This window comes from Tympanuchus pallidicinctus, unplaced genomic scaffold (genome assembly GCF_026119805.1).
Source record: "Tympanuchus pallidicinctus isolate F22 unplaced genomic scaffold, pur_lepc_1.0 scaffold3, whole genome shotgun sequence".
NCBI lineage: Eukaryota > Metazoa > Chordata > Aves > Galliformes > Phasianidae > Tympanuchus > Tympanuchus pallidicinctus.
In genome coordinates this window covers 20,840,624-20,866,031 of record NW_026294747.1, presented here as the reverse complement: position 1 = coordinate 20,866,031, position 25,408 = coordinate 20,840,624, and the positions used below count along the sequence as shown (strand labels likewise).

The 25,408-nt window shown below is 46.6% G+C and overlaps 1 protein-coding gene and 1 long non-coding RNA gene across 6 annotated transcripts in view; both read right to left on the bottom strand.

Annotated features, from left to right (window-relative positions):
• HSD17B12 (hydroxysteroid 17-beta dehydrogenase 12) overlaps positions 1 to 11,811 on the bottom strand; it is a 74,615-nt gene extending 62,804 nt beyond the window's left edge. Inside the window, 1 exon segment of the mRNA XM_052692566.1 lies at positions 11,388 to 11,811. Coding sequence (XP_052548526.1) covers positions 11,388 to 11,811 — 424 coding nt within the window.
• A 455-nt stretch (positions 11,812 to 12,266) lies between these two features.
• LOC128086355 (uncharacterized) overlaps positions 12,267 to 25,408 on the bottom strand; it is a 72,942-nt gene continuing 59,800 nt past the window's right edge. For 3 of the 5 annotated variants that reach the window (XR_008209344.1, XR_008209346.1, XR_008209347.1), the window contains 3 exons: positions 23,215 to 23,282; positions 13,930 to 14,078; positions 12,267 to 13,066 (listed from right to left, as the gene is read on the bottom strand). This is a non-coding gene — a long non-coding RNA (uncharacterized LOC128086355). The other 2 variants (XR_008209345.1, XR_008209343.1) reach the window with 2 other exon arrangements.

Below are 25,408 nucleotides of genomic sequence, written 5' to 3'. Positions count from 1 at the left end.
ATCCAGTCCTTACCCCCAACTACTTAAGAAAGCTTACCAATGTGTTTATGTACAGTCTAAGCATACCAAATCCACATTTTTAAGCTGGAAAATACATGACCAGTCACTCTAACCCATTTACTGCTCTCCCATTTGTGACTACCTATCATTAACCAGTATAACACTAAAGCCTGCCCCTGTCCCAACAAGCCATCTTGGGTACCAATGCTCCCAGGATCTCAGAAGCTTTCAGAACTATGAATAAACCCAAACTTATCAGGACAGAGCTGACTCAGATCTTCAGTTATCAACAGAATGCTGGCACCACTTTCCCTGGTTTCACCCAGCACTGTCGGTCTCCCAGCGCTTGTATTCAGTGTTGTGTGACCCACAGCCATTCCAGGCAGGTCCCACTGGGCCGTGAGCAAACTCAGGTCAGCAAGCTGATCCTTGTGTGCCACATTCCTATGCAACCATTCCTCCACTGAGCACACGTAAGCAGCTGAAAGCCACTCAAAGCCAAGCTCCTGTCCCACTTTGGGGTCTCAAGCTGCCTGCCAACCTGGAAGGCTCTTCAAGGGCTCAAAAAGAAATTCCTTCATAAAGCCATGGAAGATCCAAATCCAGCACACAAGGAAGCAGTGGCAGCACACGGCACTCTGACTTCAACCGAAAACGTGGGCTATAGGTTTGGGCTCAGTGAGAGCTGCTGCCTAATGTTCCGAAAGTCTCTTGGCTCAGAGCTCCCTCCAGCAGGCACCAGCTACCTCTTCGCATCCCAAACCAGAAGAATTGTGTCCCCAGTTGTATTTAAGAATCACCTGATCTATACAGGTATACTGCAAGGAGAACCAGGAAGTAATTTTCTATACCTTTATCATGTGTGTGTAGATATATAGATACACATACACGACGTTAGGTACATGTTGGAGACATTTCTCAGTTGCATCACTGCAGCCACCCCAGTGTGGTTTGGGGTGCACTGAGGGAGGGGGAAACCAAGGAGATCAGTGAAGCACTGGCCCTGCTTGCCCCTGCCCGCACCTTCGGCTCCGTGCATCGGAGCACTTCACCCATGACAGACAATGAGCAAAGCTGCGTAAGCAGCCAAGTGCAGAAGATGAATGAACCGGGTGACGCTAAAGATCTGTGAATTGAAAAATCCAATGCATGAATTAAAACCCGCAACCCCTCTCCTTTCCCCCCTCGAAAAAGAATAGTGTACATCAGGACATAAAAGGAGAAGGAGAGAGAGAAAGGTGGAGAAAACGTGGTCTGACACATTTATAAAAACTGATGGCCTGTCACCCAGACGCTGATGAATATTTTTTACAGGATAAAAATGGCAACCCAGAGTCTAAAAATAAAACGCTGTGCTGCAGACCTGTCTGGTTCAGCAACACCACTGGAATACAAACGCTCTCCCTTGCTGGTACAGCTTGACTGAGACTTCAGAACAAAACACCAGAGAACATATCTACTATTTTCAGGGGAAAGGATTTGGATTTGTTTTTTCATAAGAATTTAGATTAGTTTTATACTTTGCTTGTATTGCATAATTGCAATTAAAAAAAAAAAACCCACATTCCTAAATTTCAATGAGAGCAGTAGAGTACTTTGTGCTGCACAAAGCAGATTCTTCTTCTCTCCTTCCTCAGAAAATTACAGCATAAGAACATATTTACCAGAGCCTTTAGGTTGTAGTTTTAGTAAGCTTAAAAATGTATTTTTAGAGTCGTGCTGCAGACAGAACTGTAGACACCGCTACTTTCACACCTACCCCACCCCCAGGGACAGAAAAAGAAAAGCTCTTATTTCATTTTGCCTCAAAATTTAGACTAAAAACCTGCTTAGCTGAGAAGCAGAAGTGACCGAACATCATTCACAAGAAGCACTAATTTCTCAAGCCTAGCCACACTGCAGACAAGCGGCCTTATGCAGCACAGATTCTATTTTTGGCAAGTGATGCAATAGCTGCAAGGGCTCTCCCAGAGCCTTTCACTTGAGAGCTCAAGCCATATTAAAACACGTTATAAGAAATATAATAACCCCGTGCTGCCACCTTCCACTCTGCACCAGCACATTACACACAGAAATAACCCTTTCTCGTGTCAGATACCCTAAAAAAGAATCACATTTTATACACGGAGTGATAAAATGTGTGCACATCTCTCAGCACACACACCTGCCCTGCACTGTGCATGACAAGAAGTTACACAATGCTGTGCAGGGATTTTCTGACCTCTTGATTTTCAGTCGGAACATGAAGCAGCTCGAGTTCCTTGCTGAATTCCAGTGAGGACTTTGAAAAGCCCACAAAGCTAATTCAAAGCTTAATCCTTCCAAAAGATATTTCCATTCTTAGAGATCTTTCAAAACCTTCTCGTGTATAACTGACAACCGTTAAGACACATTGCTGCTGGGTGACTGTTTCAACAGCTAAAAATTCTTGAAATGGAAAGAGTTCCAGAAATGCTATGGCCTTTTTTTAAAAAAAAAATGTTGTGCTGAAGTAGAACAAGGATTTTTCAGTCCTTCATCTGGGCACTCTTTAGGTTTCCCCAGCAGCCGTAGGGACCTCTGCATAACACATCGTGCACCCTGGTAGGTTTTGCACCAATCCCTCATAAATCAAAACTCCACCTGCCCCTTTCCAAAAGTGGAGGTATTCCTGAAGCCAGGAGGTATTCACCTACACCAGAAGTTATTCCTGTTTGAATTCTGATCTCCAAAAATGGTGGTTTTGGGTTTGCCACAAACCTCCTCCCCACCCAATACATGTGTAGATTCAGGTAGAACTCAGAGTCTGGAGGCTACCTGGGGAAAAGGGAATGTGGCTACAGACAAACCTGATTCAGAAGCCATATGCAGAACAGGGAGTTAAGCTCTCTTGGAGATCCCAACTGCTCAAAAGTAGAGCAGAAATTGAGGCAGGAAGACAGTGATATTTTATTCATTTTGGCTAGGAGCAACATTAAAACAAGCTGTACACTGAGAAGTTTGCAATTGCTCTAGGGACACTGAGGTAGGAAAATAAGGACTTGCAGAACAGCACAAGCAATGACAAAGATTGTGCCTCAACCACACAACCTGCTCCAGCGGGAAGTTGGAGCACAGGAACTTCAACAAGCAGAGCCTTCGAAGAGCTGTATGGGAGCAGTACGTGGGAATTTCACACAACCTTGCATGCAGAGACAGGAAACACCACAGCAGTGTGAATGCTTGGCAGGAACGCAGACCTGGCAGTACCTGCAGCATCCAAGCAGGAGGGCCAGCCCACTGCACACCTATCAAACTGCAGCAGCCTATCCAGTACAAGTGGGACTGAAACTTGTCTGATGACTACAGGTAAGCCTCTTGCACATCAATGAGGCAACAGAACAAAGACTTTAGAACACTAATTAGCCCAGATGGTTACTTAAAATAGCATATGTTAAGTGGTATCTTCTTGTGAAAGAGATTTTGTATCTTCTAGTAAAATGCAATGCTGCTATTCTCACCGAGTGGGAAGATCCAACATTTCAGGTCATCCCATTTCCAGTTTCCAAACACAGAAAGGAGCAAACGAGATCCCCTGAGCTGCCTGTTGCTACTCAAGACCAACGCCTGGTACAAGGCTGCTCACTTCTCCCTGCCCAGAAAGGCAGCTTCATGCCCTCCTGCTGCCACCAACCACTACAGCAGTGCTCCTAGGGAGAAGGAAGCACTGGCAGATGCTCTGCATTCCAGGAGGGGCTGGTGAGCATCTTTGTGCTATCCCAGTAACAGCTCTTGGCCTGCTGCTATCTCTCCCTCTGAACACGGCCGTTACTCCTGCTAAAAGCAAAGCCCTCTCAGGCACACTGGAAATAGCTGCTCGTGTTATCATAGACAAAGATGGCTTAAGAGTATATTTAGGAGATAATGTGCTGTTAAAAAGATGCAATGGCAACCACAGATAAAGCTGATATAGCTGGCAAGCCTTTATTCAGCTGCCAAGATATTACAGAGATAAGTCTTAAAAATGCAGAGAAGTAAAAGAAGTAGAATCTTAATTTCTTGAGTCTTTGGAATAGAAGTTACCTAATGATGATGAGGAGTGATCAATTCACACAGACGGCTCATACAAAAAAAACAGGGTTTAAGGTTGTTGAAAAGCCATTAAACTTATCTTCTAAAAACACCCTGCCTTCAACTAAAAGCAAGAGGCACTCTGCAGTGTTTTGCTTAAAGCCTGTGTTTTACATCTAAGCTTATGCTCTAGGAACCAATACACAACGGCAGCTTTGTTCCAATTAGAAGTCATCAGATTATCTTGCATTTGTGCACTGCAGTTCTCGAGCAGAAGCTGAAAGAAGCTCAAACCACACCTTTCGGAAAAGTCTTTCCTCTCCGCATTGTCAGAAGGATCATTGAGGTGCTCGCCAGCACCCTCTACCCGCAGATTTTCCAGCAGGAACACAGAGCTGGCTCAATCGAGCTAAAGCTGCCATTCATAAAAAGGGGTTGCTCGGAGCTGAAAGACAGAGGCAAAGCAGCGCAGACCAACCAGGCGGGAAGGCCAGCCTGCTTTCTGGCCCTAGGATACGTACAGTGCTCAATCTACAATGCGATTACTGACGTCTCTTCCACCTCATACCCTTAATAACATTTGCTTTCATTATTTCAATCCACCACTGGCGGGGTGGGTGGTGGGGGAATGATGTTAAATGATGTTAATATACCCAAATTAATCAGTTTAGAAGGTTACTTGATATCTTAGCATCAAACATTAGGGGGAGACTTACGCTAAAGCGCTTTAGAAATACTTGAGTGTTTTATTTGGATCGGCTCTGTCTCGCAATAAGTGTTTGTGTTAAAGACTCAAGGAAAAGCTCAGACGACATTCCCTTTTCCTTCCCATCTCTAAATAAAGAAACAGCCACAGATGCCTTCTATATTTCACTCTGAGCCCTTGAAAACTCACAGTATTTTCTTCCCCTGGCAGAAGCCTCCCCAGATTTTCCCATAGGAGCAAGGCTGCCAGCAAGTCTCCTGAGCTGCTGCAGCTCCCACCGACTCATTCTGGATTACTGTATAAGAGACAGTTTCAATCCAAAGCTTACCCACAGCGATTGAAACAAGATGGACTACATTTGTATGTCACACTAATATTTCCCTTACCAAATAAATTATTTTCATACGCTGGCAAGGCAGTGTTTTGTATCAGAGCTTCCACACTTTACTTTTAACCACAACCAGAGACAGCATGAAACAGAAGGCTCCAGCTGGGGTGAGATCCTGCCACAATTCTGCACAGCTGGCAGCTCAAAAATCCACCTCTTTCATGGTGAACCAAGGAAGTTAAGTCAAAGTGACTTCCTCAACACAGTTTCATGATGCTGCTGAGTTTGCCACAGCACTGGAACTCATTTGACCCACAGCAAAGCAGCCTGAGGGCCACAAGCAGCCAAAACCAAGCAATTTTCTGCAGGGCAGACTCCTCAGCCGGGACAGAACAGTGCAAACATCAGTGCCAGCTCAAGGAGGAGAAAAGCTCTCTGTCTAATGTCTCCTCTCCCCGTGCCAAACAGATGAGAAAGGCATGCTGTTAAACCACACACTGGCTTCTTGAGACTGATGATACCTCACCTATGAGCTGCCATCACACAGGACAGAAAGTGCAAAGGAATATCAACAAGGCCCTCAAGGTTGGAGCAAACAGCCAAAAAAAAGCTAGAGCTGGCAAAAATCAACAAAGATGAAGAAACAACCCGCTGAATGGAAGATCTTCAAGGAGAATCTGGGAAGAAATACAAAGGTATGGAGTACCAAAAGGTTCAATGGAGATGCAATGACAGAATGAGCACTACTGAAACAATAGGCTAATGTAAAGACTTGGTATCAAAACAGCTAACATTGCTTTTAGCACGGCTGTAACTTCAGCAGAGTGCAGGTTCCTTTTTGAGTGCCAGAGACTGGATTGGATACAGCTGGATTATCTGAGGACAGAAATGAACACCAAGAAACGCAATCAACTGCAGTTTTGTTCAGCTACTGATGGGACAGACACTTCTTCCAAAAGCTCAGTGACGCTCTGCTGTCCTATCCTCCTGATAGAGACCTGACTCCAGAGCTGCAATGAACTGAGCCCTGCTATGCAGGCTGAAGGCTGCTGGGGCAGATGGGAGAGACTGCACCAATTTCTTCCTTCAATAAAATAAGCCTTCACCCCATTGAGAATATCCTGCTCTTCATTCCTCCACCCTCACTCCAGCTCTTCTCCCTTCTGCTCTGGTGGCAGTCTTCTAACACACATGAAAATCCTTTGGGAATTCTATATGGCTAACATCCCAAGAGCTCAGCTCCCCAGCCCTGCCCTTGCCCAGTAAGTACAGTGTCCTGCTAGAAGCAGAGGCACAGCTTTCCGCAGGCGCTGCCATGACTGATGGGATATATGCTCCCACAACATCTTAACTCACAGTTGCACAAGAAGAGACAAATAGAAAGGAGGTAGGAAAAAAGGCAACAACAAATAAAGCTATCAAGCCCAAGGTGCTTATCATCAATTAGAAGGCAACCACTGCACAGAGACTGTGCTTCAACCTGAGCCACAGGGGCATCTCCCAGCCTTTTTGGGACAAGCAACTGTGAATAACGAAAAGGCTCTGGAAAAGATAAGCTGGGTGGGAGTTGCACAGGCGGGAGTTACATGAGCATTAAAATTAGATGATCTTAAAGGTCCCTTCCAACCCAAATCATTCTACGATTCTACAAAAGTGAAAAAAGCACAAGCAGCAAAAGAACAGCACCATTTCCTCAGCCTCTGCTTTGCTGGACGCCTCTCACCTCCAGTTCTATGCTGCTACACCAGAGGCTTCCAAACCCCGGACTTCAGGTGTCACTGCCTGTTGCTGAGGGCACAGGAGTAAGTTGGAATCTCTGCAAGGAAGTGTGCATACGGCTCTTTTCCAGCCTGAGCTGTAGTAGGAGCTTTTAACTGTCCTTCACTGTTGCTAAATAAGGCAAAGCCCACTCGTATTCTGATTAAATTTCCTCAGTGACACTAGATCCGCATTACTGAAAAAACTGCACCCAGAATTTCACTTGAAAAACAAAAATGGTATCTGAAAAAAACAGCAGAAGGGAAGCGATCGCACCGGGTTAAGCTCTGAGCTGGGGACGACGAGCTGGCTGATGCCGCGGGCGGAGGCGGCTCTGCACACCAGCACAAAGGCTGAGCAGGTGCCAAGATGAGAGCGGCAGCGATCTGCAGGAGCTCGTCCACAGGGAGGCAGCAGCTCGGGGATGGGATGGTGCGCTCCTGGTGCTCAGCGCTCGCTCTGCCTCTCCTCCTCCCACAGCCGTGTGCAAGCAGGAGAGTTTCACAAGCATTGAGCAATGCTACCAAGCAGACATTTTAAACGGTCGGTAATAGCAAGTGTGGAGTAAAACACCTAAAAGCTGAAAGCAGAGAGGCAGCAAAACTGTAGAAGACATGACAGAGTACGGTTCACTCCTTTATTCTGCCCAGGAAGCAGACAGACGTCGGTGTACGAAAGCAGCAGCCCATGTTAAAGACTCCAGAGCCTCTCTGAGAGGCCAGGAGCCGTCAAGGTTCCACAGGCAGGAAAGGATGGAGCCACAGGGTCAGAGAACCCAGCTCTGCCCGACCTCATTGGGAGCACAGCACTCATCGAGCCCCATGGAAGCCACTGGCACATTCAGTGCAGTAACCCCACACAAACATCTTGCAAACAACCATACAAGAAAACAGTACATGCTCCAGTCTGAAAATTTGACTTGAGCTGTCACAACCAGGGGTTAAAAGTAAGCTGGTGCATTTTCATATGTTCTCAGCATTACTTTTTGGCTTGACAAGTGCCATGCTTTATCTCAACTAGTGTAGAAGTGTTTGCACAGGGTCCAGAAACACAAGCATTAAAAAATAATAATATTGCCACAGATCTAAAGTGCTGAAGACGATAAATCCCTGAGCAAAGGATTCTGCTAGAGAATGACAGAACAGAAAACTGCCGCAAAGCTCTGCCCACAGCAGCCAGGCACTCAGGTGCAAGAAAACCAGGAGTTGTCAAAGCCCCTCCTCTCCCACCCTGCAGCGAGCAGCGCTAACAGAGGGCTGAATCCCTCCTCATTTCACCACTACCTACACCCTTCCCACGCACAGTACTGGACTGGCTGCTTTCATCTGCAACAGATTTACGATGTGGTCTGTCAACTAGTTGCGTAGCACCAAATGCCTGCAAAGCATGATTGCACTCACTTGTGCAACAGTGATTTAAATTTCTCTTCACCAAACAAAGGAAAACACCCTTCCAGTAGCAGAACTTTATTTCACGTAATGCTAAGGAGCTTGAGAAAATGACAGTGCTTGCGAAAGCTGTTCAAAGGTACCAACCAGTTGGCACTTGGTGAGCACTCCAGCCAGGACTACAGCCAATGTCCTCTGCATAGACCTCTTCAATTACTACCAAAATAATCTATCGTCTGAGAGATTTCATTGTGGTTGCCCCAATATCCTCATTAGGATTGGGGTCCGTTTTATAGTGCACAGTTTCCAGGGACTACAGGAAGCAAATTCCTTTACATGGAATCAAACTCAAACTCTTGACAAGCATAGTATCCAGCTTGTCACTTCATCTTCCCATAAGCATCTCATTGTATTAGAAATGATAATAAGATGACAGCTGAGGTCTTTCTAGAGCTGGCTATTAGCTCTGCTTCCTTGTCAACCGAGCTTGGGAATCACCTGACATGTCTTGGCTCTTGAACCCGACTGCTAAGAGAGATCAACACCTACTTCCTTGCTTGGGCACCCAGTTAATTCTGTCTTCCACATCTTCCTTAGTGATCCCCCAGAAGTCGCTATTTTCAGATGTCAGACTATGCATACCAAAGCCTGGACTACATTAAGAAGAAAAAACCAGCAAGAGAAGGCAGAGTGCTCACCCATCCTTGCTGCTGATGGAGGAAGTTACTGCTCAGCATTTATGCAGGAAAAGAATGGGTCAGTGCTGAGTGTGGGGATTTTGGCTAAAAGCAACCTATAGAAAATTGGAGGCAGCTGAGTGCGCCACTCTGATTAATGACCTTTTACAGATACTTTTTTAAGAAATCTAGAGCAAGTTGCCCACATTTGGTTATTTTTGCATAATCTCCAAGAAGCTTAATTAAGGCAAGCTCATCTTTGCAAACATTTGTTGGCCCCAATACAACTGTACAGCTGTATTCACCACATGAGAAAGCATCATTGCTATCAGACATTTTGTAATCACTAAATGTCTGCTCGTTATTTTGTACTCGTTTGTACCAAAGGCAGTGGGGAAGAAGAGCACGTTGTCCTAAGGAATCACGAGGCCTGAAAGAAAACTGGGGTTTTAGAATCATAGAATCATTTGAGTGGGAAGGGACCCCTAAAGGCCATCTAGCCCAACTGTCCTGCAATGAACAGGGACACCTACAGCTAGATCAGGGTGCTCTGAGCCACGCTGAAACAAACTTGGCTTCCAGTTAAATGTCCTCATTAAAATCTTTGCCATTTTGAGAGAGGAAAAAAAGATGAAGTAATTGACACAACCAAGATTTTAGAAATCTTATGGCATCAATGATCACTCTGACTTGGAGTACTGGAGTATTTTGAATGCCTAAAGCTGATGATTTACATCTACCCAGCTCAGCACCGTTTCCCTCAGAATCTCCACCTTCTGACCTGCCTGGCTGGAGCAGGGGAGGGCAATGGCCTCATTGTGCTGCATCCACCAGAGCGGCTCCCTGGCACCACGCTCCTACCGAGGTTTATTTAGCTAAACTGTTTTACAAAGAAGGAAGATACTATTCTTAGCTTCTGCCATCGATTTATGAGGCAAATTAAAGCTGTGGAGCAGCTGACCCAAAGTTCAGTGTATTCTCACAAGGTGCACCCAGAGATCCCATACAGGGACAACATCCACTCAACCCAGGTCACTACAGAGAAGCCAAAACCAAGCCAGTGTGAACTACAGGGGGAGAAGAAAAAAGCACAGCCCCACACAGACCTTCAAACATTTGTGTCATAGTAGAGAAACAACCCTTTTGTAACTACGGTTGCTATTTAAAGAAGCACAAACTTCATTTTCCCTGAGTACAAAGCGGCTCAAGTAGCTCCTCCTCCTCACATCCCCTCTTCCTAAGCACCAGCAACCAGACACAGCACACAGCCAATTGCATGCATGCAACCACAAGTCTGCTCAGAAAACAAAGAAAGAACTCATAAATCAGTCCCAAAAGCACAGAAGGGCCGGAAGGGGTGAGCGGTCGTCACAAAGCTTCTGAGGGGGAGTGACAGCAGTGGGGACTGAGCTGTGCCAGTGTGCCTCTTCTTTCATGCTCAGAGATCGTGATTGTGACAAAGGGAAAGAAAGCGTTTCTGTCAGCAGCCATCGGATGCAGCACTAACAGAGAACTCTCTCATAGGGCTCCACACTGGTTGAAGACGTGGCTGGGGAATAACAAAGCACGTAGCTCCATATGATGTGCCTCACGAAGGCGCAGGGCTGGCACAGCAGTGCACAGCAGAGAGAGGAGCTGGGGGCCCTTCCCAGCCACACTACCAACCAGCACTCCACTTCCCTACCTGGAAGGAAGGTGTGGGCCTTAGCTAGCTGCGGTGACACCATAACTAATCTGACCAGAACATCAGCTCACGCCTCCCAGGAGCAGGTGCTCACTGCCCGATGTCCACCCACGTATGGATCCTCCTCGGCCGCCGCAGGGACCACGATAAGATCTGGCTGGGCCCTTTGTGCCCCACACCACCACACTGCTGCGGGCCCACAGCGCATCAGCACCCGCAGGCTGCCCCGCTGCCCTACCGGGCAGGAAAAAAGTTTATATCAGAGCCTTCCTAAGGACTCCGTCTGAGAGGCACCGCTCGCAGTTTCTCACACCGCCTGCACAAACCTCACGCCAGCCTTCCCGCTGCCCGAGGATTTACGAGCGGCCTCGATCCGAGCCGCTGTGCCGAGGCTCAGAATTTCGCAACTCCTCGTGGTCGCTCAGAAGGGGCCGTACAGAGACGAGCGAGTTGTGAGCAGGGCCCCTTCCAGCTCCGCGCACAGGAGCTGCCCCGCGCGTTACGGCCGCGCCGGCTCCCCGCAGCACCCCGGCCCGGAGCTGCGCCGCCGGAGCACCGGGACGGAGCGGCGGCAGGAAACCGTCGGTCGGGCTCCGAGGACCCACAGCGCTCCGGCTGCCTCCACTCAGCAGCGCTTCGGAGCCAGGGGAGCGGAGAGCGAGAGGACACCGGGGCGGTCCCGAGCGCGCCCACAGCCTCGCCGAGTCCCGGCGCTGCCCCTCAAAGCACCGCTCCCGCCCCCGGCGCCCCGACACCGCCTCCCCCACGCGCAGACGGACAGAACGCGGACCCCCCCCGCCCCGCGGAGCGCACCCACCTGCCCATGCGCCCAGCTGGGGCCCCACGGCGCGGCCGCCGCCCAGCACCCAGACGCGCAGCCCGCTCAGCAGGCGGAAGGCGCCCAGCACCGCCGCGTACAGGGCGCCCAACGCGCCCACCCAGTAGAACAGGCCGGCGGCCGGCAGCGCGGCGGGAGCCAGCATGCTGCCTGCGGAGGCGGCCGTGACGGGACTGAACCCTCCCGGCCACCGCCGGCCCGCAGCCGCCGCCGCTCCCGCCCCCGCCGCGCTGCCGTTGGCTGAAGGGCAGCTCGATCACGCGGTAACCTGGCAACGCGGTCGGCCCCGCCCACCCTCCTCTAGCGCGGCCGGAAGGGAGGGGGGAGGGAGCGCGCGGCCACACGCCCCCGTACTACTTGCGGCCTGCGCCCCACGTGGTCGGCACCGCTCCCTTACCGCCATTGGCCGCGGGAGATGGCCGTCACGCGGCGGACGCGCTCCGGTTGGCCCTCCGCTCCGAGGGCCCCGCGGGATTGGCGATAAGAGGAACCTCTCCTCCCGCCCCTCCTGACGTCATATGAGCCCATTCATAAAATGCCGTAGCCCCGCCTCGGGCCCGAGCGCGTCCCCAGGCTCTCCCTTCCCCCTCCGTGAGCTCGCGGGCTGCCTCCGCACCTGGTGGGGGGGGCCCCCCCTTCCCTGCCCGCACGCAGCGTCTCTCCCACTTACCACCCCCCACCCACCGCGTCTTTCGCGGGACCCCAAAGAGCGCCCTTAGGGCAGGGATCGTTTTTCGGAGCCGGGCACGATGCGCTACGGGCGCTGCGCTGCTCAGAACGTGGCCTTGGCGCGGTTCCAGCGATGGGTCGCTGAGTGAAAAGGGGACCAAACCCAAAGACACTGAACGGAAACAAAGGTTGACTCGTTTCGTAGATTTATTAAAGAAAAGTGTGTATATATATATATATATATATATATATATATACATGTTTTTTTTTTTACATTTTCCATTTTACATAAATAGATACACAATAATTCTTCCATTCAAAACCACATAACAGAAAGCTGTGCTCCCGACCTTGAGAACAGCCATTGTTTTTGTGGTAGGATTCAAACCCCATCGGATCCAACACGCAGCTTCTATACAGCCTGCAGTGGGAACTGGGACAAGCCGCTGTCCTGCTGGCTGACCTGCAGCTTTATGGCTAAGTTTGGAAATTCACCTTTATCATACAGCACTTATAGCAGGTCTAAGAGGAGACAGTTTGTCCCCAGGTTTCCTTCTACCCTACAGCAAACCCCACACAACATTAGCTCTCCTGCTAGTTTTATCAGCTGGAGTACAAATATTTTGGAATTACTTCATTCTCCTTTTGCTCTGTCCAAGCCCCTCCTGAATTTGTAAACCTTAATCTGCGTGGGGTATCCTTGCTATTTCTGCAGGAACACATGGCTGTGGGAAAGAAACAGCTTAGTTACAGTAACGGAGAAGAATACAGATCATCAGAGGGAGGACACAGCATCCCCTCACTGGTAATAGGGTGCTACCATACATTGTTAGAAAGAGCACAGACAGGCTGTGATTACATTGCATAGTTTTCTCCTGCTAGCTGTCAAAGCAGTTCTTCACTGCCTGCAGGACAGCAGCACGCCGCTGATCGTCACTTCTGTCTTCCAGAGGGCGACGTGATGAGGAGACAGGATACTGCAGCAGCATCTGGAAAGAGAAACCACTGTGGCTCAGTAAGAGATCTGCTCCCAGTTACAGACAGAACCAGAGCTCAGGCGCAGGATGGAAAGTAATTGGACAGACAGGGTCTTTGTGGAGAACAACAGCCCATTGGGCAGCACAGTGTAGGCATGAGCTGGAAGAAGGAAGCTGGGCAGCCTGCTGAACAGCTGCATGTCCACATAATGGCCACCGCATTTTCCAGAGGGATGCAGACAGTGGGTCAGAAATGGGGAAGGAAGTACTTGGGTGCTAAGATTTTCTGGCCTTTGTCAGAGCCTACCACCTTCTATTTTAATGTCTGTTGCCCATGGCACTGCTGCTGTGCTGCCCCTGAGCCCGTGCCTGAACTACCTTCTTGCTGTGGGTCACGACAGAAGCTGCTCCACTGTTCTCTCGGGGAACCAATAAATCTCTTGACAGAGAAGCACAAATACAGCAAGGCGGTCCTCAAAAAAATTGTGTTAAAAAATAATACTGGTTATTCAACAGCGTTGCTATTTTTTATGTTGCTCTGTTCAGAGAGAAAGGCAGTCCTCAGAGAGCTTGCAGGCTGCATTTAGACAAGGATGAGTCACAGGCAGGGAGCGCGACTCACTGGAAGGGAAAGAATTAAACAAAGGTCAGGCGAGGGGGTTTGGATCTCTGGCTTAAGGTCATCATACATTCCTAGGAACAGGCATCTCCCTTCTGAGGGTGCATTCAGCTCTTCCCCTAGCCCTGCAGCCCTGCTCTCACTTCCCTCAGCTGCTGCAGAGCCTGAAAGAGCCTCCAGTCAGCTGAGCTGATAGAGCTGACGGACATTTTGAATGAGCTCACACAGCAACATGCACACACATGTATGGGAATACCTTGCCAAGATGCTTCCCCAGCGTCACTTATCAATCCAGGCATGAAGGCAGATCTCTGCAGATGCAATCTCCCTTGGGGTTGCAGTGTTGCAAGTGTAAGGCAACCTACAGCTTAGCTACATTGCTCCATCACATGGAAGGTGGCTCAACTGTGTGGCAGATCACAGGAGAGATAACAGAGAAAGAAGTTAGGAAAGCTAAAAGGGTAAGTACATGTGTGAGTAAAACAGCAAATGAACTATAGGGAGGCAGAGCTATAGGCAGGGAGAAGTCTAAAGAAGGCAAAAAGGAGAAATAAACCAGAATGAATAGGGCACAACCAAACACTAGAGATATCCAATTGTTACTTTCAAGATCTCCTGTGACCTTGCTGGCACGCAAGTACCTCCTAGGCAGCCCCACATCTCGGTGAGATCACACTGCAACCCCTCTCACGTGCTCACTCCCTCCCACCTTGCTCCCAAAATACTGAAGGCCCCTCCCTGCAGGCCCCACAGCCGGGAATCCCCCGCACTGGCAGGCTGGACACGCAGCCGGGTGGCCAGGCAGCACAGCACACTGGGGCTGGCACTCATCCCTCGCTCGGCTCTGACTAACCCAGCCCGCGGTGCCATCAGCTCTGCAGGGACACTGAGAATAGGAACGGGGACTGCTGGTTATCCAGGATGTGTCACTTTTCTCTGCCGCTGAAAAAGAGGTACAGTCGCTTGTTTCACTAAGTGGCATTCTTGTACCCAACACTAATTGAATCCCTTTACAAATATGTTTTTCACCCTAGCAAGTCAAGTGCAGCTCTCTCCCCTGTACAGTCATTCTGTTCTTATGACTCCGTTACCATTACTCACACACACTGCAGTGAGGCCAGATCCAGTACAGGGCCCGGCTACTGCACCACTGAGCCCTACACTTTTTCTCTGCCCAAATCCAAGGCTCCAAATTAGACACCCTGCCTCAGTGTATAATGCAGAAGAGCATATAAGAATGGGATCTGACAAGCCTAGTTAAAGTGAAAAACTCTTTACAGGAATCAGATGGACAGTTCAATACATTTCTCAGGACTCTTCATACATGGATCCCAGCTCCAGGTTGAAGTAAGCTAACTTGCTTGGGATTCCCAGTCCTGAGACTTTTCTTAGGCACCTCCTCCATCCCTTTTACAGGGCTCATGCAAAAAGAACTCAAAAAATCAGTATTCCCTTCCCTTCCTGAAAGCACCTGTACCAGCAAACAGGCACAATTTCTCATTGGAACGTTTCTCTAATCCTGCATTTTCACACCTTTGACTATAGCTTCTATCAGGACAGGAACCTTTAAACACAAGCCTGAAACACAAGTCTTTCAAACTAAATCATTGAGGCTTCTTAGGTTACCACACTGTGCTACAATTGCACATATCTTCTTGTTTCTTAAAAGAAATGGAGGCATCATCAGCACACCCTCATGCTTTAGGGATTAAAGTCCCATATTTCTCAACAACTAATCACGCCAGATAAACGTACCAATGGACGCTGATCAGAAATGAAAGCAAGACAGTTGTTTGCATATTAACTAGTCAAGTCTACAGCTTGTAATTCATCATACAGGTAAACACTGATCTTTATAAATAGGTCCACTCCATTTCTTTTTAAATAGAACAAGAAACAACATTAACAGCACTATAAACTTCTAGTACTTTATATAGGGATTTTTTACTTCTTCCCACCCTAGTTAGCAAGTGAGCTCTGCTGTCTCTTGCTAAACCTCATAATTCCTTTATTTTTTTTCCATTCCCTGTTCAGAGTTCTCATAAATTATTACAATGAGATTATTACGAGGCTCCAGATCCACTCCTCATGCAAAACTGGAAAAACTTTGAGTAAAACATACATATGAAAGTTTGGTGGTTTGTTTTTTCAATCACCAACAGCGCTAAAAATCAAGCAAGTATTTCTTCAAAACAACCCTAATAGTTGTGCATGCTGCAGAAATCCAAGCACAGAACATCTTCAGCAAAGACACACAGTACGGGCTGAAGCAATAGAAGATTAACCTTTCTCAATCCTACAGCCCATTGAAATGTATTGATTTTGAGCTGAAAATATCATCTGTGGAAACAAAATATTGTGTTCTCATTGTTTAATCCTTGATGTCTCTGCTATCTAGTTTTGTAACTGTAGATAAGGGATACAGATATTTGTCCATATAAAATGAACAAAGTTCAGGAATGTGTGTTCCTCATGCCACTACCAGCACGCAGTGTCATCTTGCATGATGAAGTCACTTTCAGACCCAGATGGTGGACTACGTTTGGTAAGAAACCTTTTTCTCCTCATCTATGACCACCTTTTCACCACTCTCATCCCTCTTCCACTGAATCCTTTTGTGGAGTGTATTGAGTGTGAAACTGTGCCCAAGCCCTCCACCCACCTCCACCCAATCCAACTGCTGTCATTGACAGACTCTGCCTAGCACCAGCTGGATCCTATCTTTGGGGCAGGAATCACACAGCGCTTCATCTCTCCCACAGAACTACTACCCTTTTCCTATATTCAAGTGGAATAGCTTTGTCATCAGATCCTTTAGAAAAGCCCTTGTTCCTTTAGTGCTTCCTTAAACATTCACACACTGGATGCCCCTCCAGAATCTGAGAAGGTTTTCTGTCTTGGCCACTGCCGGTATTTCACAACCATGAATTATGCTTCAAAGAATGCCCATAAAGCAAGATGTGTCTCTCATGGTTAGATGTGAGGAAACAGCAGGGCACAGAATTAACTACGGCACTAATAGGGACAGAAGAGAAAATCTGTTGCACATCCTTAAGAGGCAGATAAATGTGGGGTCTGGAACAGGAGGAGATCCTTTCTCCAACATCACAAGCAGGCAACTCGGCAGCTTCAGATGCCAAAAAGTCATCCACGTGTTCCAGTCTTCCATTCATGGACTGTAACTGAAGCATCAAAGGGCAATACAATGCTGGGGAATTTATGGTAGCAGATCACTGCCTGGCTCAAACTGCTTAAGTCTGTCCTCTCTGAGTGCTTCTTTGTGCAAGATGGTGGGAGAGCAAAACTCATTACACCTTCATAGCTTAAATCAAACTGCCATCTCCCTTAACAACAGTTAAGAATGGTGGCAATCATTTGAACTCCTCCCACAGAAACACCTGAGACAGAAACGACCACCCCCACTCTTAAATGAGTACAGATAGTATTTTCACCTATTAGGACAGCCTGATTAAATTTCGAGGTAAGCTTCTGCATAAGAAGGCACTGCAGAAATAGTAGCTCCAAAATATGTAAATTTCCTTCCTAAAATTTTCACAAGTTGGAAAGCGAGGGAATGCCAGCCTTTCTATTTCTCTTCTTGCTATTTCTATTCCTGTAGATGCTGCTATAACAACAACAACCAGCAGCTTTTGTACCAACTGTATGATCATTTTAGGGGTTCTGAGCTATTTTTTCCTAGGAGAGGCTCTTCTAAGGGAGCTACCCTATCATTTCCTCTCTCCTTCGACTGTTTTTTCATTCTTGGAGTATGAGGAAGTAAGCTATATAAAAGACAAAAGACACCGTAATAATGCTCCCATGCAGAAGGCCACCTATTCAGGGGGTAAGAAACACTATCCCCCTGGAAACATCAACACAAGAGGAGGACAGTAAGTAGTGACACCAATGAAAGTCCCTCCTTTTGCAGTGGAATGCCTTGTAGGATGATCTGAGCACATCAAGTCAGAAAACCTTCCTTTGCTGTAGCCCCTGTACTGTGTTCCCAGCATTACAGTGGGAAAGACAACAACTTCCCTCTAATTCAAAAAGGTCAAGAGAAGAGAAAGCATATGCTATGGACAGCTGTATTTTTCTTCAGAAAAATCAAACTTATGATAAAAGAAAAACGTTTCAGGAATCCAGTTTCAATAATGACCAAGCACGTTTCATTCCATACTCATAGATTTAGTTCAGTCACATTTCTGCCCTGTAAGCCTCAAGTTTCTATCTGCAGCTCACATACTACCGTCTGTTAAAGACAAAGTGTGCAAGAAGCCATTTAGAGATAATATATATATATTTGTATTCCCAGTCTTTCATACTGTCTCCTACCAAACAAGCCTTTCATTTTCACATGACTTGCTCACCTCCAGGGGAATGAAAGAAGTTTAATCCCTATAATCTATTCACTACTCGGTTTCAGCAACTAGAAAAAGAGCCACTGGAAGCACTTAACGCATGCGTTGATGAAGAGAGTGATGTGATCACTTAGTTTTCTACTGACCACCGAGTGGGATGTTACCTCCGTAACACTTATTTTTCTCTCTGAATAACCTGGATCAGTTGTGGACTATAAGATAAAAATGAAAAAGGACGGCTGAGCAATGATTGTTTAATTTCCTGTGTTATGGAGATTTCCCAGATAGCAATGGTGCCAGGAAGGAATCTAAAATGTCTGCCTGGACCATGGCAGGCTTGGTCTGAAAGAGCAACATTCTGTAATGCCAACGTTCTTCTGTTAACTTTTTGATGCTGCACTAAGTGCGGAATGTAAAAACTACAGACACTAAAAAAAAAAGCAGAAGAAAGATATAAGGTCTCAGGTAACATCACAAGGGAGCTGATTGTACACACATTCATGAATGCAATATTGCCTTGCCCTAGAAGACTTCAAGTTTTTCATTTAAACGTTTTCCTAAAAATTGTTCCATGAGAATATGAGTGGTTCCACTTCTACTAATAGCACATCCAGGTACAGAAAGTCCTGCAGAGCTGTGTGAGTACACCTCAACAGTTATTCGATATATAAGGGGGGAAATGTACAGAAAATTCATAGGTTGGAGTGAGCAAGGTAAAGAGCACAGCTTCCTTGCTGTGAGCATAATGCCGAACGTACACATGAGATGCATCTGGGAGTGAATACAATTGAAGTACTCTGCTTCTGGTAAGGGTCCCAAAGAAAAAAAAAATGCTTGAATAATGGAAAAGGAAAGCATGATGACAACAGCCGTATCAAAATGGGCCCACTGCAGAAGTACTCATGGGTCACAAGAGCACTGAACTAATAGATGGGACATTCAGGATTCCTGAGCCAAACTCCCCACTGCTCTGCAGAGCCACACACTGATCTTCTTTTCTGAATTTTTCAAACTTTATTTCAAAAGCAATTGAGTTTTCTCGCCCATTTGAAACCTCTCCAGAGCATTTACAGAACAACAGTGAGAACTTTTCTTGCTATTTCCAGTGAACTGCATTCACTTTCTTCAAGCTTGCTTATGCTAACCTTGAGCTTGCAAGTTCCTTTCCTCCCATACATAAAAACCACACAACTTTCAACTTTCCTGTCTCTCAGCAAGCAGACTCTTCATTCTTCTTAACATCCACAGCCCTATTCTGCATCTGTTCAGAATCGTTTATCTGAACGTGGGCGATCAGCCGGGCTGCAGATAAGGACTCGGCAGCCATGCACTCCGACATCCATATTTTGCACAGCCGACGGAGGCCCTCCCGCAGCACATTCCAGAGGGCGGCCTTTTTACTCACGTACTTTCTGAGCCCCTCACAGCAGCAGCACGCTGCCATCCTGCTGCCTACCGCTCCGACCCCTAATCCACTGCCAAGCCGGGGAGCTCTACTTGAACAGATCGCCGTTGCCTTCTATTTGCATCACCGAATCCCATTAATCTTAGCTTTACTTCATCTTGTCGGCACACGGACGTTCCGAGCCTCCCCTCTGTCGATGCCGTCTCCCAGCTTCGCGCTGCAGCATTTCCTCACTCTAACTCCTCTTGTTTACAAGCCGCTTCCCTCCTCAGCTCGTCCTCAGACCAAACATCCCTACTGCCGAGTCCCGCCAGCTTCTCGGATCCGTCCCCCCGCCGCCCGCCGCCCGCAGCCCCCCGCTCGGCCCCGCCGCGGAGCCGGTCGAGATCCGGGCAGCCGCCGAGGAAGGGCCGGGCAGCCCCACTCCCAGCGCAGGGAAGGAAGGCTCCGCTCCCCCTCCACCGAGCTCCCGAGCCGCCATGCCGGTGGCGCGGCGCGGCGGCGGCGTTTACGACAGCTCCCGGCATGCCGCGGCGCCTACAACTCCCAGCCGCCCGCGTTAACCCTCTGCGGCGCCGGGTTGGCCCCGCGGCCGGGCCGGCCTCTCGCCGCCCCCCCGACCCCGCTCCCTCTCGGCCGGGCCGCCGGCACCGGGCCTTGCTCCCTGCGGGCCCTGGAGGCGCGGCCCGGTGCTGTGCGGTGCGGCCCGCCGTCCGTGCTCCGAGCGGCCCGGCCCGGCCACGCTGGCGGCTGTGCTGTGCTCTGCCCGCGGCTCTGCTCTTAGCAGCCCGGCCGCTCAGTGCGGGCCGCGCCGGGCTCGGTGACTGCCCGCTCCCCCCGGTTAGCGAACGACCGGTGACGGATCCTGCTCCGCATCTTTTGCTTTGTTCCGAACTGTTTTCACGACACTGATGCTGCTGAGTGAATTAACTCGGAAGCAGCCAGGCGAGCCCCCCCAAAACTTTGCAACAAAGTTATCAAGAACGCTGTGTTTTCCTGCAGCGAGAGCAGCGCGAGGCTCCGTCGAGCTGTCGTGCCCTCTCCCCTTTCCCAAACGCTCCATACAGGTGCCCAGCACACGTACCGTTCACACGTGCAGCGTTTCCCAGCTCCTGCCTTACGCCAAGCACACAAGCACCGCACCGGGTACGAGCACGCAAACAGCCCGGTCGGTGCCAGCCAAAAATCACCCACGCCCCCGGCACCCAGCTCCGAGTTGGCCCAGCGCAGGGGACGGCAGGGCCCCTCCCGGCAGCACCCCACTGCGACAGCCACGGAGTCACCTGCCCCGGCACCCCCTGCTGTGTCCCAGCCCTGTCCCGCACACCTGCCCGGTTACCAGCGTTTTTAAAAGAGCACCGTACGGCAATACAACTCCAACGGCTCTAATTCGTAGTGCTACAAACTGTAACATGCTCAGACGTGTGCTGCCTGACAGACTACACAGGGCTGCCTCCTGCTCCGGCCCTGCAACAAACGCAAATAGCCAGAAATGTTCTGCTACGTCTCCGAAATTAAGATACCAACTAAAGGAAGCTCACTGCTGGGCTTTTCGCATAAATATTGCTTAAAAAAAAAACATAATCTCCACAGATTTATTATTTGCCTTAGACCATAAACAATACAGAGCAAAGTAACACTCACGGATTTTCCTTTTCTCAAAATACAAAAAAAAAACACCCAAAAAACAAAAAACAAAACAAACCCACTGATAATAGAACCTCATATACAGCTTTTTTTTTTTTTTAAGTGTATTTTTTAATATCTTGCTCCCAAAAATCAGCCTACGAGCCAACAACTTAATCCACAGAAAGCACAATTGGAAAGGCTTTTTCTGCTGTCCTGTTTCCGAGACTTACAAGAAGGTTTTTAATGACAATTTGCAGCCACGCTATTCCAAACAGCACAAACACAATTATTTAGAATTTATCCCTCGTTGTAGCAATTTTTACTTGGGCAGATTTTCCAAAATTTCCTTGGAAAACACAACCGATTCCATCTAGCTCAGCGCACTTACACTGTTATCTCTTTCTCTGCATTTTCTCCTTACCAAACAGCCACAAACATTTTGTAAGTATTTTACATATATATAGCAAAGACTTACAGAGGATGATACAGCGAGAGAAATGCCCCCGAACAAACCAAAGGTGTCAATGACCTCCTCCCATATTCCAGACATAGTTCCAAAATCCCTGCACTGGTACAGGATTATATATTTTACTACGAGTTCGGCCTTTTTATATTTTGTACTGTTTCAACACCCCAAATTTATAGATTTTTTAAATTGGCATGTTAAAAGGGCTTTATTTAAGGATCTCAATGAAAATAGTGTTATGTTTTGTCATATTACCATAATCCTTCTTTTTAAATCACTTAGAATTTCAGTGTAACCTAATTAAGTAATTTTAAGTAAGTCTTAACCCAAATACATTGATCTAATAAAAATGTATTTTGCAAATAGAGAAAATGGACTTCTAAAATGGATTCCCCAGGTATGAATAAAAATGCTGAAACATTTTCTCCCCACAAACTTTGAGATATGAACTGTTCCAGAGCGCTTGCAGTTAAAAAACCAAATACTTAGAAGACAACAAATTTCACCAAATACTGAGCGTAATGTTTCATTTCAATTGTATTTGTTTTTTCATGTGATATTTGAAATAAATCTTCCAATTTGCTTTTCCAAAAAGGAGGGAGAATTTGGGAAGAAAAATACTGCAAAGCCCTGTCTTTCTGTTTGAACGTATCATTTATTTCAAAGCCTTTCTAATAGCAATTTATATTGTTTTTAGATATTGTATATTATTTTGGTAGTGAAAATTTGGCTATTTTGATTTTTTTTTTCCCCCTTTTGAAAGGCTACAGAACAACATTACAGATTTTAAAGACTTCAAACCATTTTTAATCTCTCTCTTTTTTCAATGCTGCAAACATCCGATTTGGTAAACAGAATTTACATTTCTGTCTTGTCTAAATTATCAGAGTTGGACAAGGAATCCAAACCAGAAAGAACAAGCGAGGTACCGTACGCAACACAACAGCACGACCAACACTTTAACACAGCTCCTCTCTCTATTGGTGTATAAGAAGTTCACACAAAGTATACAATATCTTCAAAATATCGTCTCCTTCCTCATCAGAAAATTTTGCTTAGTGACTAATTTCAGCCCGAGGAACTGCATATCGTCAGAAAGCATCCTGCCTGTAGCTTTTCTGCCATTTAGTAACTCTTGTTTAATTAACCAGCATGCTTCCAAAACAAGTATCCGTCCCTCAATTTAATCGAAACAGAATATTTTTAATTGCGACCACACCAAATATATTTGTCAGCACAAGAAAATAAGCCACAAACAATTAGAAAGAATTATTTCTTTTTAGCCCTGTCTTTGACCAAACACAAACTACAGCATCCACTTCAAATTCACTTTGCATTTTAATACGAGGTGAACTGAAACACACACCCCAGCTAACAAACACATCAGCCCTTCTGTAACATCCTATCCTCTGCATGTTTTAATGGGAAAATACCAAATAACACCGTCAGCTCTGCTGTTCTCACGCAACCGACCAGGCTTCAGCAGGGCTTCATATTTGCTGCCCTCCCTCACAACACTTGGCCTCCTCACCTCTCCCAAAATAAAGCAGGAATCTTTAGGCTTCTGCAAAATGTCACCGATAAACTACAGAACCGAAAAGGCCAAAGGGTCGGGCACTATTTAGCCCTAATAGAAAAGTTATTTTCTCTCCGCGTGGAATGCCACAAGTAGCAGCACGTTACCTGAGAACTGATGCTCCTTCTCCTGGGACGAACATCCTCCTGTCCGAAGCAGAGGCTGCACCACGTTCCTTGCAACATAAGAGAAAACACATTACAATTATTCCAGTGTTTAGGCCCATTTCTGATCATTCAAACTGTCTGGCCCTCACAAGCTTTTGTACCTCTTAGGCTAAAAAGCATCTTAAAAAAACTCCTATTACATTCTAACTGAGGCCATCAAATCTGTTTTGGTAAGTCAGGTAGATGTGTTAAAAATCACCCCCCTCATGTTGTGCAGGACTTCCAGAGCCTCCAAACCAGTTCCTGAGTTCTCAGAGGCCTGTGTACTGCTGCATGCTGTATCTCATTTGCATCACTTAGTCTGCAAATCGCTTGACCTTATATTGAAAAACAGAAAAAATATCACTTATTTTTACATAGATGGAGATCTGATTTTTTTAAAATTTTTTTTTAATTTTTTTTTTTTTAAGGCATTTATATGACGGACAGAATCCTGAGATATTTCTTCCGAGAGCAACTTTTCCCTCCTCTGTTTCAACAGTTGAATACCTTCCCAGAGAAACGCAGTGTTTGCTCTACCCATTTTTCTAGCATTTGTGTTACAGCGTATTTATTTGTTACAATGCAGAATATACACAGATCTGCAGGCTGGAGGCTTCTATCTCCTCCCTTCACCTGCAAGAAGGCTACCAGCTAAAATCACTGCCTAGACAACACTTTTACACCCTTTTTGCCTCTGCACCTTTTGGAACAAATACGAGAGAAAAAAAAAACAATCAGGTAAGATAATGAATACAAATTCACGACATACTAAATCCTCCCAAAATCCCTTGTTTCAGTTTGTCATTGAACAAACATTATCAATGAAAGCCACGGTCAGAAAACCTCAATGGTCAGCGTAGTATTTATGACTGAATTGCATTTTTTTTTTCTCTTCAGGCAAAAAGAAAGATCTGCCCATGTTGAAATCTTTTCTTCCATCTTTTACTCTTCTTCTTCCATATATATTCCCCTCCTCATACTGTCTAGATCCTAACAGACTGTTGCCACGTGTGTTTTTCCACCTAGTTTCCCAGACATTGACAGAAGTGAACCAAGGAAGCACTTTACATGAGGTTAACATACCTAAACCATACATTCCCTCCATTTTCACTTTTTCTCTATGACACTCCATGCTTTCTGCTTTCTTTTATTTTTTTTTCATTCTTTTTTACCCTTTGCTGCTGCTCTTTGCTCACTTTTCTGCACAGTTCTCTCCTACTGATCCTATCAGACCAAGCAGGAAGAAGTAAGCATCTCTTTCTCACATTTGCTATGCTGCCTCTCTCTTTTTTGGTATTTTACAGATTATACACATTCTACCATCGTTTTCATATATTTTTACAGCTACATATTTTTCTCCTCCTCCAGAAATGTGCAGGTTATAGGCACCCATTTTTGCAAAGCAAGGTGAGCTTCCTGCAGCTTTGATGCATGCTCCTGTCAGCATACTTGTGTAAATGACTCAAAGCTTGGGATCAAGGCATGAAGAGGGAAAAGGGGGTGACACAAGGGGATGTCCCTTAACATCACAAAGAAAAAAGAAGTCATTTCTTATCAATTCTGCCTTTTTAAGGTGATAACCATCAAGAAAAGCACCTATGCTGGAGGGGAAATCTTTATCTAGATCACTAGCAACACTTTCTTACACTAATAAAAGTGAATAAATTTTTAAAATTCAAATTTACAGTTCAGCATCACCTGTTTAGGATTTGCTTCTCTGCATTTCACACAGCCTGGACAGTGAAAGTTGCCTGTTGGTTTCACTTTTGCTCTCAGACAGTTTCACTTTCATTCACTGGCCCAATCTTTTATATTTTGGGTTCAGCAATGTTCAAGACAATATTTATATTTATAAAAAATCCCCATTATCCTTCTAAGATGTACAATTTGTGGCCATCTTTTTTCCCAGGACGGCAAGGAAGCAGAAATTGGGAGCCTAAAAGCAACAGGCAACCTCCTTCTAAAGGAGCAGATCTACCTGTCACATGTTAAGCTGTGGTCTGCTCTTTCTTTCTGAAATAAATAGGAAATATGCCATTAAATGCCCTTATAGCAGGATCAGGCCTCTGGTTCTGTAATTTGCAACAAAGGAATTCTACGTGCAAACCAATATATTGCCGATAAAATATGATGCTTGCCTTTAATTATTCTC